This window comes from Ciconia boyciana, chromosome 8 (assembly GCF_034638445.1).
Source record: "Ciconia boyciana chromosome 8, ASM3463844v1, whole genome shotgun sequence".
Lineage (NCBI taxonomy): Eukaryota > Metazoa > Chordata > Aves > Ciconiiformes > Ciconiidae > Ciconia > Ciconia boyciana.
In genome coordinates, this window is record NC_132941.1 from 48,194,152 (window position 1) to 48,209,893 (window position 15,742).

General features: G+C 38.9%; 1 protein-coding gene across 1 annotated transcript in view; it reads left to right on the forward strand.

Annotated features, from left to right (window-relative positions):
• The window catches only part of TBC1D12 (TBC1 domain family member 12), a 49,320-nt gene that overhangs the window by 4,234 nt on the left and 29,344 nt on the right, over nt 1-15,742 (forward strand). Inside the window, 1 exon segment of the mRNA XM_072870304.1 lies at nt 15,485-15,608. Coding sequence (XP_072726405.1) covers nt 15,485-15,608 — 124 coding nt within the window.

Genomic DNA, 15,742 nt, shown 5'->3' on the forward strand with positions numbered 1-15,742 from the left:
TGTTCCGATCTCTTCTGTTATCAGACTGGCCTGCTTCGCAGTTCTTTGAAATAATCCATGTTAATTGTCTGTCTTAATTTCACTAAACCGGAGGAGAAACCGATGAGGTGAGGTAGGGGAAAAAGTGAGCAGCTGTCAACAGCAGTATCTTACCCGAGCTCTGCGACAGGAAGAGTGGCTGTGCCTTTGAGATTGTCAATAATAATTATTCTGACATCATGGGAAAGTTTACATCAATGATCAAAGCTTTTTTTTCAGGTAAGTATTAGGTGTAATATTTGACCCTGGGATCATAAGTCATATTTGTGCCAAATTATTAAGCCTGTCAAATCAATGCTAACAACTTTTAACTGAAAAATTATTGTTTTGCTGCCTCTTTGTTCTACCTCTTTGTCTCTCAGCATGCGAAGGGGGATGCCTCAAGTAAATCAGAGGTATGTGGAGCAGAGCGCCATGGCAAGGAAAGTTGCTTGACTATGGTCACTTGTCTCCACTGTGCTACTGTTTTGGTCAGAGCATTAAGTGGCTTCTTGAAAGTCACCTGTCACTGCTTTGTACTCCTGTGTATGATTCATGATGCAGTCACATATAGGCACTGTTCTTATGGTTTGTGGTCTTACATAGCAGCTTACAAGTGCAATGCTCTGTTCTCGGGTTATTGGGTCACTTTTGGGTAGCCCCAGTGGATTGCTATTGGATACAGAATAGTTCAGTGAGCAGGAATGTTGTGTGGACAGTTGACTTAAAGCCTTGCTGATTACCTTGATTGCAGTATACTTTATCCCCTAAAGCAACACATACAGAGCAGAACAGTAAACCAAAAAGGGCAAGCAGCAGTGAGTATTCCAGGGCTGAGATAAAGCCACAGTGATTCTGAACCTCTTTTAAAGATGAATTATACTTCCTAGTTCTATGAAGTATAGAACCATGTTCCAGCCATCTTCTCAGCTTGTGTAGATATTATTCCGTTCTGAATTGTGTATTTACTAGATAAATTTAGGTATCTGATAGTTAGCAAAGTTTCTCATTCCTGGATTCGAAGCTTACTGTTGACAACAGTAGTGATGCTTACTTTGTTGTAGTAAAGCACCATTTTCCCAAACACTTGTTTTCCAGAATTCATCTAACAAGTTTTCCTGATAAAATCACAAAGAGCTTAATTCATAGCTGCCACTTCTCGTAGGTCTTTAGGATGTGCTGTGAGCAATAGGTGTAAGGGGTTGTAAGCATATATGGTAGTTGGCGCACATATGCTTATAAATACTGTCTTTAGTCTAACCCTTCCTTCCTCACCCAGAACGGTTGTGCTTATTGTCCAGAAGTTTTGAAAAATCTTCAATCGCAGAGATGATGGAAAGTTGAAGGCAGTCAGTATATGTAGGAACAAAGAACTGAGAAATCACTTGAAGCCTACATCTTTTTCTCCCTCTTTGTAAACACAGTTCTGTGATTCAGTAAGTAGGTAGTTCTTCAAAAGCTGCTAATCTCCTTGCTCCTACAAATGTCCTTGACAGAGACTGTGGAGGGTTGCAAAGAGGTTGACTTCCCTGAGTATTGTTACTTGTGTACATAGTAGTGTCTCTAGATCTGTAGTTTATATTTCAATTTATTACTGAGTAGCATTTACAGCTCTTCCAGCTATATAGGCATATACCTAGGCTACAGTTGCATCTTGTGAATGTTTAATACCAGAATCAATGTTTCTTTTTGTATACAGAGCTTTTCTGTTTCATAAGTCACTTATGAAGTTTCATAAGAAACTTCAGGGGATGTACTGTGCATCTATGGCAAAGAAATCTGTTTTGTGGGGTTGTGGACAAAAATGAGTCAAGTGGGGAATGAGCTGTCCTAGTTGCAACAGATCTTCTAAACCTTCTGTTTGTGTAAAGATCAAAGAACAGATTGGGGGCACTTCACAACGCTTAATTTATATTCCTGTATTGCCTGTGCCTATATCTTGGTCAGTTCTTGCTGACATCCTGAAAGATTTGTGTGTGTTTGATATTGGGGTTGTTTTTTTTCCCTGTCCAGATAAGAAGGGGGAAAAAAAAGGTACAGAGTGCTTCTAACAGGTCAAGGAAATATACTGACAATATATTGGAAAGATGATTGGAGAGAAGAGCTAAGGGAATACAATAAAGCTTCCCCCAGAAATTGTGAGGGCACCCTTCTGTCTTTGTCGGACCTAGATTTTTGCTTTCTCTAAGCAATCTTGTACCGTAACTGAACAAGTAGATACTTAAAACTGATTTGAATTAAAGCTGACTGGAGAAAGTAGGCAAGAGCAGCTGGACCCAAATCTGTGACTAACTCAAACAGTATTCTTTTTTTCTTGAGTTAGAGACGTAATTAACTTGATATAAAGAGGAAAAAGCATCCATATTATCAAAATGAAAAGCTTCTCTGTAGTTTCTTCTTTCACTGTTTGCTAAGAATGATTTGTTTTATGAAGTTGTGTTGACATGTTTGCCAGTTTCTGGCTTTCAGTCATATGAATAACAAATATAATGACAACTTAAGTAAGGGTAATCTCCAAAGTAAAACAAACTGTAGCAAACTTTGGAGACGAATGCTCAGCACTTTTTTTTTTTGCTCTCAACTTTTTAATAACTGCGTACATGGAAAATTTTACCCTAATTATATAAACTTTTTATTCATAAAACGCTCAAGGAAGTACTCTGCGCATCTAAAGTTTCTCTCACAAGTGTGGATCCCACTGTAGAAGATGAAATCTATATGGCAGCAGCATTGTTTTTATTTGTGAGCTGCTTAGAACTGGTTCACTAAAATGAGAAGTCCTCAATGTCTATAAGTTGAAAATGCCTGTTTGAGAAAGTTTCATTCCCAGGCCTCATGATGTATAGGTTTTAAAGAGTTTTGTGTTTCTGAAAAACATTAGCAATGGATGTTTCACCGTAAGTATGTAAGATGCTGTGCACCCATGTTATTTTGGCTAGGATGTCTGTTGAGTAGTGAACCAAAGTTAAATTTCAGGTGCGCAAGTGGAAGAATTGTATGCTGATTTTACTCTGGATAGGTATCAGATTGCTATATTGCTTCAGCTTCTGTCTGCAGCCTGTCTCTCCCCCCCAGCTGACTAAATAATGTCACTTCTAAGACCTTAGAACCATATGTATAATCTTAATCAATTTAAACTACCCAAAGTATTATTAGCAATTTCTCTGCTTTCCTTGGTAGACAGTGTAATATTCTACATTGGTACAGATATTTGCACTGGGAGTCTTATAATCCTAATAGGATTTTTCCTGAAGTAAGTTCTCCTTAAGCTAATGCTGTAGTGTTTTGTGTGGGTTGTTTTTTGTGGTGGTTTTTTTTTTTTTTTTTGGGGGGGGGGTGTGTTCAAGCCAAACAGCTGAAATTGCTGTTTAGTATGCAACAAACTGTTGGAGTCATAGCTTGTTTTGCTAAGGAGTGTTTTACAGAGGCATTTAAACTTAACCTGAAAGTACCTTCTCTCCCCCTTCATTTTGCAGAAAGCCTTTTTCATTCCGTGGTGTCTTCTGCTTATTTTGTGTCACAGAAGTTCTTACAGACTCAATATATTGAGAGTAGTGTGACAAAGTGAATGGGACCTCTCTTCTGAATAGGCTATGACTAAGAGGAGAATGTTTTACATGGAAAACAACAACCAAAGAAGGTCACTTTAATCACAGCTGGCCTCTAAGAAAATGATAGTTTTATGCTTTTGCTCTTCTGGCTGTTCAATTATTCATTAGGCTATTTTGTCTTGATCGTTTAAGAATAAAAAAGGAGTTTAAGGATTTTGGTCACATTTCATTCACATGGATGCAAAAATTGTTATTCCTCTGTTCAGTTTCTGGGATCTGCTGAGATTTATATGATATAAAGCCTGTCCTTTTTTTATCCCTTATTGGTCTTGTTTATTGTTCAGCTGGGAAGGGACTAGGTTTGTTAGACTGGGTGGTAGGCATTGCTTTGAGCTTCTCAGTCTCAGACTGGGCTGTGCTTCTCAGCCTTTTTATTATTGCTTTCTAAGGAAGTGAGGTTTAGGCAGTTACTGCCTGATCTCTCTAATACTGCAGCCTGTTAGCCAGGTTCAGTCAAACTTCTCTGAGATTGAGAGGACTCGAATATAAAAATCCTACAGGTTTTTGAATGAAGGCTGAACATAAGGAGAGCCTGCCAAAGAGAGACTCTGCTAATTTGGGTCTGTATTTGCAGAAACCCAGTCAGCTGTGCAAACCACCTGCAGAGCATGTTGCTTCTGGCCTGGCATTGGGGTAGCAGTGCGAGAGGTGGATGGATGTCGTGTGGGTGAACTTATGACTTCAATTGGTAGAAAACTAGTTTTGATGGTTATAGATGAGTTTATTCTCCCAGAACTTCTGAGAGCCAAACACTCAGACTGGTGTTCTTGTAAACTGCTTTCCTCCCAACTGAAAATAATACCTGTAGCTTATGGGAGGAAGTTCTTTGCAGTTTTTCTCCATCTTTCTCCAAGGTACTCCTTTATTAAGAAGAAATAATTTTCAATTTCCATTGTTATATTGGGAACTTCTATTTAATGTGCTCTCGGGTAAGTGAAAGAGTCTCTCTTGATCAGGTAGTATAATAAAAGTTGCCCTGTTGGCTCCCCTCGTCTGGGGCAGTTCTGTTGACCTAAACAAACTTTGTGAAGGCCAGCTATAGGCAAACTAAGTGATTGTCTAGAAGTAAAGGAGAAAAAACACCAGAGATATAAAGAGCAACAGAACATCTATAGCCCTTCTGCCTCTGCTGGAGCCACAGAAGCCCAGGCTCGCTGCTGCTGCCTTTGTTACTGAGGTCTGGTTTGATGTGCTGAGGAAGATGCTATGGGAGAAGGGTGATTGTACTTCACACATCTTACTTGTGCTCCAAGAACAGCAGAGTTGTTGATGCCGGCTCCTTTGCTTTCTGTAGCAGGGGAAGCTTGGCCCTGGCCAGGTCTCAGACCCCACAAAGCTCGGTCCTATCTGTATTGCTTCAGTTGCCTAATGCATCCAATAATGTAAGATCTTGTCTGTCTTGCTGCTGGGCAATAATGAAGCCATTTGTATGCTGGATGCCAGAATGCTTTAAAAAAACCAAACAAACCATGAACTACCAAAGGTATTTGGGTGGTTGGTAGCTGCAAAATGGGAAGCAGTGGAGACTCCAGAGCACAAAGTATCTCTGCTTGGGGCGGCTGAGGGACCTGGGGTTGTTTAGTCTGGAGAAAAGGAGGCTGAGGGGAGACCTTATTGCTTTCTACAACTACCTGAAAGGAGGGTGTAGTGAGATGGGTGTCGGTCTCTTTTCCCAGGTAACAAGTGATAGGACGAGAGAAAAGGCCTCAAGTTGCGTGAGGGGAGGTTTAGATTGGATATTAGGAAAAATTTCCTCACTGAAAGTGTTGTCAAGCATTGGAACAGGCTGCCCAGGGAAGTGGTGGAGTCACCATCCCTGGAGGTAGTTAAAAGACGTGTAGATGTGGTGCTTAGGGACATGGTTTAGTGGTGGACTTGGCAGTGCTAGGTTAACTTGATCTTAAAGGTATTTTCCAACCTAAATGATTCTATGATTCTAGCTTTTTGTTGTTGTAAACTTTAGGTGTTTTGCAAGCTGCTTGCTGTTCCTCAAATTCTGTAGGCAGCTGAGTGGTAGATTGGGGAATTTCTTTCTTGCTTTGTAAAACACAAAGCCATCAGGCAGAACTGAAAGGAATCAGGCTCTTGCATATTAATATCAGCTGTCTACGATAAAAAATGGATTCTTGCATTTTGTAGTATTTCTGCAATTTATCACTGAAGCAGTGGCATAAAACATACTGTGAATTGCTAACCACAGCAGAAACCTGATACACTGAGTGGCTACAAAAGTAGTACAGTAGTATTTTGTAGTACTACATCACACAATCAAGTAATCGACAGGCACTCTGTCTGGGAACAGAAGGGAAAAATATTAAATGAGGTTTAACCAGGCTGGTCAGAGTAGTAAGCATCACCAGCCCTTGGGACAGTCTTCAAAATAAAACTCTGCCCTGTGTTGAAACTTACAGTTCACAGACTTTTTGGCTGTGTCAAAGGCTGGAAATCTTTTTCACTTTTTTCTGGAAAAATGTATCTCGTATAGGAACATTTGGACTATAGGTGTAGTGACTGCCCTGATAAAGCTGGTGACTTTTGCCTTAACTGAAAGTGAGTTACTACTAGAACAGTTTTAGGTAGTTTGCTTCATTAGGTTGTACTTTCATGAGATACCTTGGTGAGCTGAGTGAAGAATTTGCTGTTGTCAGGAAACAAAGGGAATGTCTCTTCCCTGCTTCTGGTATTTGATCCTCTGTGAACTACTGTAGCTCCTTAAGCTGGGGAGTGAAAAAATATGGATGGTTTTCTGTAGGATTAGTGAGTTGAATTGGCTTCCAGGGTATGGAGGGTCTCGAACTGATGCAGCAGAAGGCAGTGTAGGACGTGACTGGTGCAAGGAAGAGGAATGGGCTTCCCCTTAGTGGAGCTGAAACAGCTTGGCCATTGTATGTGTGTGGGAGGAAGGGGTCTTACTCCTCTAGCATTGTTTTGCTTATAGTATGTTGCTGGTTGACCAGCTGTGGCTTTGCTGGAGTAGATATTCCTGGCCGTGCAAGGAATAGCAGAACATCTGTAGTAAACTGGTAGAAATTCTCCACTTCTTGCAGCTGGGATCTAGGATTTTGGTTTAGATTCTGTGGGCAAGTGACATTTGGTTATTACAGAAGATTGACCATAGTGTTTGGTGTAGTGTCAAAATAGCTGCTGAACTGCCTGATTAAATATGAAGATGACAGAATTATTTGTCATAGACCTCTGTTTTGCTAGTTCACTCTGAAAAGTAAAGGTGAGACCACACTGATTGTCTTCCTCTACTCTTTTCGTACTTCAGCATTCAGAAATGTAACCACGTCTGTCACCCCGCATATGTGTCTGCTTGTTTATATGTGTTTTGGAATGCTTGAGCCTGTTTGTAAAGCTGACCTGTGCAACAGCTCTTTAAGAGTATAATGTAGACTGTTAAAATACTGTTTACCAGTAAGTGTTCTGTGCAGAGTGTTCTGTGATATTGCTAAACACTTTCATCTCTTAAAACTTCCCAAGTATTTGTGTACCTGTAGTAAAACTGTTTTGCCAGCAGAGTTTGTAAAGCCACTTTGGGACTGGTATCAACTAGGAGCTTGAGCAATAGGGTTGATCTAATTTAGTATCTTCAGTGCAGTTACATAATAGTTCTGTTAATCTTTGTGTCCTTTCTAAGGGGCCAGAAACCTCCTTCTTCCCTACCCCTCAATCCTTAGCAGCTACTCCTTGACAGTTCATTAGATTTCAGGTATACCTAATTGTAGCTGAGGCTTTAGTTGACCAGTAATATCAATGGAGAGGTCATAGTTTCATTCAAAAACAAACAAAAAAAAATACTGCAAGCTTGGTCTTGCTGAAGATGCGTGTTCTCCTGGTTAGGATTTTTTTGTTTCCTTATTTTAATTTTTTTGGGGGGAGGAAGGGAAACCAAAAACTTGCTTGTATAGCACTTAAGACTGTAGTTTGAGTATTACAGATGCAAACATTGAAGTTCCTTTGGAGAGGGTGGTTTGGGATACTCTTTGGGTTGTCTTGGTGTGGAAAGAAGAGATCTCTGTACTGCTAAAAGGTGCTGAAACTAGAAACATCCTGTAATAGATCTGTGTTTGGGGGTAACAATTTACAGAGAAGCTGGTATCTGGCTTCTCCTTATAGCAAGGTGGTGGAAGATATGAACTGTAAAATCAGTTGGGTCATCTCTCCTCCTATATAGGGCAGAGCTTCGAAACTTGTGCTTGGAGCAACTGTATAAATGTATTGAATCAAAACGGGCTGATGTTATTCTAAGTTATTGAAACTGAAAATGTAGAATGTGTAATAAATTCTAAATTTATTAGTGTTTTGTTCTAAATCTCCATGTTAAGAATTTTAAACTAAACCTAAAAACATTTGCATGTTAACTTACAAATTAAGGTTGAAATGTGAGAGTAAAAGATGAGTTGAAAAGTATATTTGTGAAATAGGGGCTATTTGCTCTTAATATTTTTATGTTCATGTCACTTTTCCAGCCATAGCTAATAATGTGAGAAGACACTTCTGAGCATGTGAAAGTGAGCAAGTAGCTCCTGAGCAATGTCATATAATTCACATCTAAAATAATGGGAGCACCCTATCCATTGGTCTAAGAAATAATTACTGTGTGCACTCTGAACATACGCTGTAACTGTTTGGACAATTTTATCAGTTCCTACAAATGGTGTACTGTATATAAACAGTTTAAAATGTAGAAATAGAATCCTGCTTTTGTTGCTCTGCAAGCTTTGTAAGCGGCTAACCAAAAAGGTTTTATTTCCTTTTAAAGATTCATTATTTATGCTTAGAGCTGAGTTACTTTTGTTTCTATATGTAAATTATTGAAAAGTCTTGTTTAAAGCAGAGGAGCTAATTGTCTATGATCAAGAAATGTTTTCCTGCTGTTATTTCCAAATTGTTGCACATAAGACCTTAACAGAATGGACAGAAGTATGAAGAAAAATTCTGTTGTGTTCTTAAGCATCTTTTGCATTTTACACATGGTAAAAACATGCCAATGTGAATGTAATAATTCTTGTTATGTACTCAGTTATAGTCATGAAGGAAATGGAATTGCAGACTTGCAGGGGCCTTCAGAATTTGTGCAGACTGTTCTGAAAGTATGGGTTTAAGTAAAAATTATTCATTTTAATGCTATACCAGTAAAAATGCATCTATAACAATTCCTGGGACATACCTCTTCTAACTCCTCACTGATACAGCTCTCTGGATAAAGACTATTAGGTACATAAGTAGTTTCTTTATCAGTTTGTCTTTTGGCTAATTCAAATTTCGGCAAGTTTCAACCATAGACCTATTTTGTATGCCTAGGAAGCCTATTTAAAAATCAGCATAGGGATGGAGCAAGAACAGACTATGTGCAAAAGCAGAACTCTAATCTTTCTGGAGATGGAAAATAATTTGTATTGTAATACATATACAGTTTTTAATGAGTTTTGTTACTTCATATTCCTTTTACAAATTCTGAGGTTTTATTGGAATCAGTGGATTTTTAATGTACTTTAGTTATTGCCAAGAAACGCAACTTCCAGGGTTTTAAACTGCAGTTTGTAATTATAGTTTAAAACAAACAGAAAACCTAGCCTGTTTTTTGTCCAACTCTGTACTCATTTGTAGCATTAATTCCATGCTGGATTCCCCCTCTAAGCCTTTGTGATTCTGGGAGGAAAAATTATATAGGATAGAGTGAGGATGCTCTTGATGTGATGCTGATTCCTTCCTGTTTGTGTCTTGCTTCCCTGGATTTAACATGAGACTTGTCTTATGCAGTGTCTAATAACAGGTACTAGATGCTTAATAAAAAGGAAAATATAATCAACCCTCACTTCCTTTGTCAGTTCTTGTGGCTTTCAAAGCTTGTTTTCTCAGTGCTTCCCTGTTATCGTAGGTCTTAAAAAGTAGATGCAATGAGAAGAAATGATTGTTGATTGAAAATGACAGTAAACCAGATTGTTATGTGTGTAAAGTAAAAGTCAGAAAAATGTTTTAACAGTAAGCTTTTTTTCCTAAAAAAAGTCACTTTTAGTACTCTAACTTAACAGGTCACTTGTTGGAACTATTTTATTTGTAGATTAGTGAGCAAACATTCTGAGCAAGGTCAAAGTTACTGTGCAAGGGAAAGAAATTAGAGAATAGTAGCCTAGCTTTCAGTGTCAAGATTTAAACACAGTATTCATATATTTCCAAGATAAGCCTGAATTCTGAATATTTTATTTGGAAAAAATTGTTTCTTTGGCTCCATGCTTCAAGTTTTGCAAGGATTGCTTTCCAGGGATGCCCACAGTTTTTTGTTGTCTAACATGGTGCAGCATTTTGAATTAGATTTATTTGTATATTACAGTGAACTGTAAGGAAGCATGCTTGGTTGCTCAGGTGTAACAGTAATGATGCTCACGTGTTTTATGCTCTCTTCTGAGACCATATCCTTGTCTCAGTAGTTGATACCACTTGATTTTTGCTGTTTTTTGTAGTGCAGGATTAACAGATTGGAGAAAGGTAGGCTCATTTTAATATGCTTCATACTGATACTCATCTTAAATAGCTCAGGTGTAAGATCCAACCTTCCTCTGCACTTGAATTTTGTATATAGATAACTAAAAGCAGCAGAACAGGTGAAGCTTGGGTCTGAAGGTGGATCTAATCTCTAACACCCAATAAGAAGTAGAACGATGCTGCAACCTTTCCTTTGGTGTGGAGGAGGCAAATTCCTATTGGGACACCTGTCTGCTTTGGCTGACTAATTATCTTTGAGTTTGCTATGCCTTTTAAAAATCTGATTGAAACTGCATTACTAGACTCATTGGCTAAACAGCTAGGATGGCTTTCTAGGCAATCACATTAGAAGTACTTTAACAATGCAGAGTAAGCTATATGGACCAGAACTGCATTTTAGCTTGCCGTCTCGCAACTTAGTTGCATTTCACGGATTTCTAAATTGTTTTCTTCTTTCTTTGTGGTTCTAGCACGATTCATGCTCCTGCTTCTCTACCGGGTTAGAATGGCTGTGCTACTGAACAACTTCCTTTAGTCCTGTAGCATTCCAGGCTGGGGCTGGTACTTCACAAGTGTTGAATGTATGCGTTTAAAGGCTACAGGTTACAGTTTCACGGAGGGAGTGGAGAGATGAGTCAAGATCCGTATATTGTTTTAACGCTAAGGACTAAGGGCAGAGATAGGCTTGTGTACACTGTTTCCAAGTGTTATTGTTAAGAATGCTGGACTCGGGAGTTTTAGGGAAAAATGGGAAGTAAATAAAGTTGATTGCTTCCAATACTGCAGTAGTATATCTCTACTGTATCTCTGCTATAACATCAGAGCTCTGAATCATCAGAGATTATTCTTCTGGCAGGCTCCTCTGAGGCTCAGAGTTAAGACTGGAAACCCAAGGATGTGCATTTGGAATGGGAAGGAAAGCAACTTCAGGTTTTGTTGGGGCGCACAAAGTAGCAAAATACTCATAGCCTGTTGTTAGTGGCACACAGTGGAGTTGTAGAAAGGGAAGATCCATATGTGTGATCTTTGTTGAAAGAACTAGCAAAGTGATACCTAGCTTGAAACTAGATTCAAGTTTGACATTTTTGGTCAAACAGAAGACTACTCGGTGTTGTGGAGAGGTGAATCAATTGTACCTAGAGGCAGCGTACTGGAGTTGTATCTAGCCTGGAGACTTTCCTACCTGCTGATGTTCATGGTTGTTGCTGTTCAGAGCACTTCAGCTTTGAGTGGTTGTTGTGCAAATATGGCAGCCCAGTTTCTAGTCTGGTGTTGGATGAAATTTAAGATCAAGCTTGAAGTAATGGTCTTTGGTATTTTCTAGTAATTTCCTCTAAAACTTGGAAATCTGTCATCCTCTTGGGCTAGCATATAGCTAGCTTAAAAAGTGGAAAAAAGTTTTGTGTTCGGATTTGGGGGGGGAGCCAAAACCCCAAAGTAAACAAAAAAATTCCCATTAAAATATCAAGTTCCACCTATCCCCTTCTGAGACTTAATTCTAATGGCATTCAGACTTCACCAATTTATCGTAAACAGCAACAAAAAAGTGATTTGAAAAGCAAAAGCAGAGTGGAAACAAGCAATTGCATTACTAGAACATCATATTAATGCCACCTGTGGAAATGGTTAACATTTGAATCACTGTACCATCAGTATGGTGAAACTTGCACAGGGTGCTGTGGGCACAGGCAGGAATAGTCGAAGCAATGTTGTTAAATAAGAAAGAAAACTGCCACTTGTAGCTGTTACTACAGCTGTCGTAGTTGTGTGATCATGAGAGCCCATAGGTTTTTGTGTAGTGTAATCCAAACAACGTTAGGAATAGATGTCTTGGTATGTGCCAGTAACGGCTTCTTATTCTGTGGCACTTCAGTTACTTTTCAAGCTCTTCAATGCACCTACTGAAATATTTTTGAGTGTCACTTGAGAGTGTTAATATGTGTTCCAGTGTGGTTATATAAAACTAGCAGGGAAGAAAACTTGCAACTTTTCCACTGGGCTTTTGTAAACCAGAGCTTAATTCAATGAACTAATTTAATACTGGTATCCCACAGGTCCTTTCAACAGAAAGCATTATTCAGTTCTAAAGTGTAGGCTTCTTTTTAAGGAATTTTGAAGTTTTCAAATGGATTTTGAGGTTCTGTACCAAAATGCTATTGACTTTTCAGTCTGTCTCAATGGATGACTCTTCCTGGGATCAGTGAAACTCATGAATATTCTAAGCAGCAACAAATATATCAAATCTAGTACACTTCCTGCAATTCAGTGAATGCAACTTGTAAGCATTCACAGATGCTGTTCCTTAACAGGGCTTTTGTAAGGCTTTACTGTTGTCAACAGCGCATCAGATGTGATACTGTTAGCTGCCAAAACAATGTATTAAAAGTGTCCTTCCATCTTCAGCAAAGCTTATTTGTAAACTTCCTATTAATTTATCTTGGATTAGAATTCCTGTGTGAGGTTTATTCTGACACGATATAAAGTTTGACCAGCTTTTTGCCTTCACAAGAAACAGACTTCAATGAATATGTACTTAATAAAAGTAAAATTGTATATTTTCACTTGTGTATTCATAAAAAGCAAAACAAGCCTTTGCTTAATTCAGTACACCAAAGAATATTAAAAAACCCACCAAGATTCATTATGGTGGCGACTGCATTCTGGACAGTTTGTTTTAATGTTAAGTTTGTTTAAAAAAATTTAAAAAATCAAATCTTGTAAGAGCCATGAGCATGCCTAAATCTTTTTTACAGAAATATTAATTAAAACCTTCTGTGTGTTTACATGTTTTTCCTTTTTAAATCTGCCAGCTTCCTGGTTAATCATAAACCAGCTTTGGTACAGTGACAGATTGCCATCAGTGTTAAAGGCATACATCTTTTCAGCTTCCACAAGTGCTAGAAGCAATGGCGCTGAACCGCCAGGGAATCCTGGTGGTATTCCATAGTATGTGCGGAGACCAGATGGTTATTGCTATCCATGAAGTCAGGATGCATGAGCTATTTCGTATTTCAAGAATGGTACTCCAGAATGTATCTTCCTGCATACCTGCTTTTGGGGAAAAAAAACCCCTCCAACTAAGTTTCAAACATAGCTGCTGCAGTTGCACATTTAAGGGCAAGGCTGTAGTGTAATACTTGGTGACATGTTGGTCTTTAGAATACTTGGTCGTGTTTTCTTGATGATTCTTTGAACATTCCTCCTTCCCTCCTGAACCCAATATAAAGCACTGTGAAAGGTGTCCTGTACTTGTGAAATGAGCCTTTGTTATTTACATAAGCACACTTTTTGCATCTTTTTTCTTTTATGGATGGACCTGTTCATTTCACTAATGGTATGCAGTCCTGGGATTGACTGAGGACAGTGTCTTTTAAGGACACTGGTACCATGGCTTGGCTTTTTCATCAGCCCTTCCTTCCAGGTCATGTGTCAGAAACCGCTGGTTTGGTGTTCTGGGTGCTTACTTTGGTTCCACAGGGATGGACTAAGATATTGCATGTTTCCCTGATGCGGACAGAGTTGTGGGATGCATGGATCACAACTAATGCTTACTAGAACACCTTGTATTAATTAAGCTATTATTAATAGCAACAGCTTGATTCCATTAATGGCAGGTAATTATTCATACAGTGCAAGCAATTATTCCCAAACATGCTTGTTCACTTACTGGGTCGGAGCAACAGCTGGGAGACCTCCACAGAAGTGGAGGGGTGCACTGATGCACCAACAGCTTCTATGTGGGTGTTCAAAAAAATCTCTCAAGGCGCTCTCTCTTTCATCAGGTGTGTATGTAATCCCAAAGTCCCTGCCTGCCTATACAGCTGCTGCTTTCTTTAATGCAGTCTTTTTTTTTTTTTTAAACAAGCTGTTGTTGATGGTAGTGTGTGCTGGTGGCCTCGGACAGACCGAGCAGAGTTTTGGTGTTCTGAGTTTCTCCTGGATTCCACAGGACCGCTCGTCTTGAGCTTGCTCGTTCTTGGGAGACTTTCACACTTTATCAGCATCTACTTCTACTCTCCAGCTTGCTGTTTTCTGGTGGCTAGATCTTCAACTACACACAAATATCTGTAGAGTCCATTCACGCAGACTTGCACAGAAGGGATTTTTGTGACAGGCGTTTGCTTGTTTCCCAAATAACGAAAAACATTCTGGGAACTGAAAAGATAGTTTGTATTTGAAAGCTATACAATGTCTTACAAACACTAACAGTTCCTAATTGTAAAACTATGCTGCATGGTCAGAGACCCTGACAGCGCTGGAATTTAAGAGCGACTGTGCACTTTTCGGATAGATTGTGGTTGTGGGAGCATGCTGCTTCTATCTGGGCAAAGCCAAGAGACTGTTTTCTGTGCACAAATGTGAATGCATTCAATTTGAGAAGGAAATGTATTTTAAAATACAGCAAATGCTGTAAGTGAAGAATAAATCTGGGGATCTCTTTCCCAAGGAAGAGTGTGAAAGTACAAGGTTAGCTACTTAGCACTGTACAAAAACATCTTCCAATAAAAGTGCTCCATATTCTGTTTGCTCAGAGGTCAACTTGTAAGCATCCTGAGAAGTAACCTTACAGACTATTTAACTTTTAATCCCTCTGTGTTTTTCATAAGTTTCTAGAAAGTAACTTTCCAATATTCAGAATAAATGCACTTCTTTCATTTTCAGAGCACTCGTACATAGCATGCTCTGTAGGAGCTTATGATTGGACTCAAATAACATAGCCATGTATCGAGACAAATGCTTGCTAATATGATCTTGTGATGGTTGGCTTTCTAAGTAGTAATAGAGCAATGCAGTCATCTGCCTGATTGAGTGTAATTGCTTTAGGCACTGGCAAAGGTTATCTGCTAAGCTGAAGCTGTGTGCATGTTCCCTGGTTTTCTAGTCCATGTTATGAAAGCTGAAGGTGTGAAGATTGCAGAAAATGTTAGTAGGATAGGTCACAACTTCTTTCTTAAATCTGTAAGTTACACAGTGATTTCCAGCTGTTTTCTTTTCAGTCTCCAAATAGCTCCATAAGATATGCTAAAACAAACCCCAAATAAAAGTCTGAGAGGTGTTGCATGCTGCTAACTTACATTTAAGAAAGTGTCCGGTATTACTAAAAGAGTTCTGATATTGCATAAAGTAGCTTAGAATTCAGAGGCAAAACTGAGTACAAATATTAGTATCAAAGCACCTGTAACAAAAGCTGCTCCACTTCAAGTTAATTATCTTAAAGTATAAGAGAAAGCTAAGGTAGAACACTGTGCATTCACTGAGCAGTAAATCTCTACAGTGGTAAACTTGGTTTAGACATGTAAGTGGGTACAAATATCATTTGTTTATATGCTTATAATAATCAAAAAGAAAACCCTCCTCTCTTTCAGAAACTTTTTCACTAAAAGGACAAAGGAACTCAAACCTGCTGTCCAAAGTGCTCCTGGTTGGAAGTTGTTTGGAAAAGTCCCACCCAGGGAAAACCTTCCGAAAGATTCCAAAATTATTCAGCAGGTGAGTAAGCATAACACAACTCGAGGTACAAAACGTGTAAAAATTAATGTAGAGGTATTGCAGTTCTCTGCTGTTATCTCCACATTGTTACTATACAAGCATAGAGTGCTCTGGGAAGACTCTTTTGGGGCTTT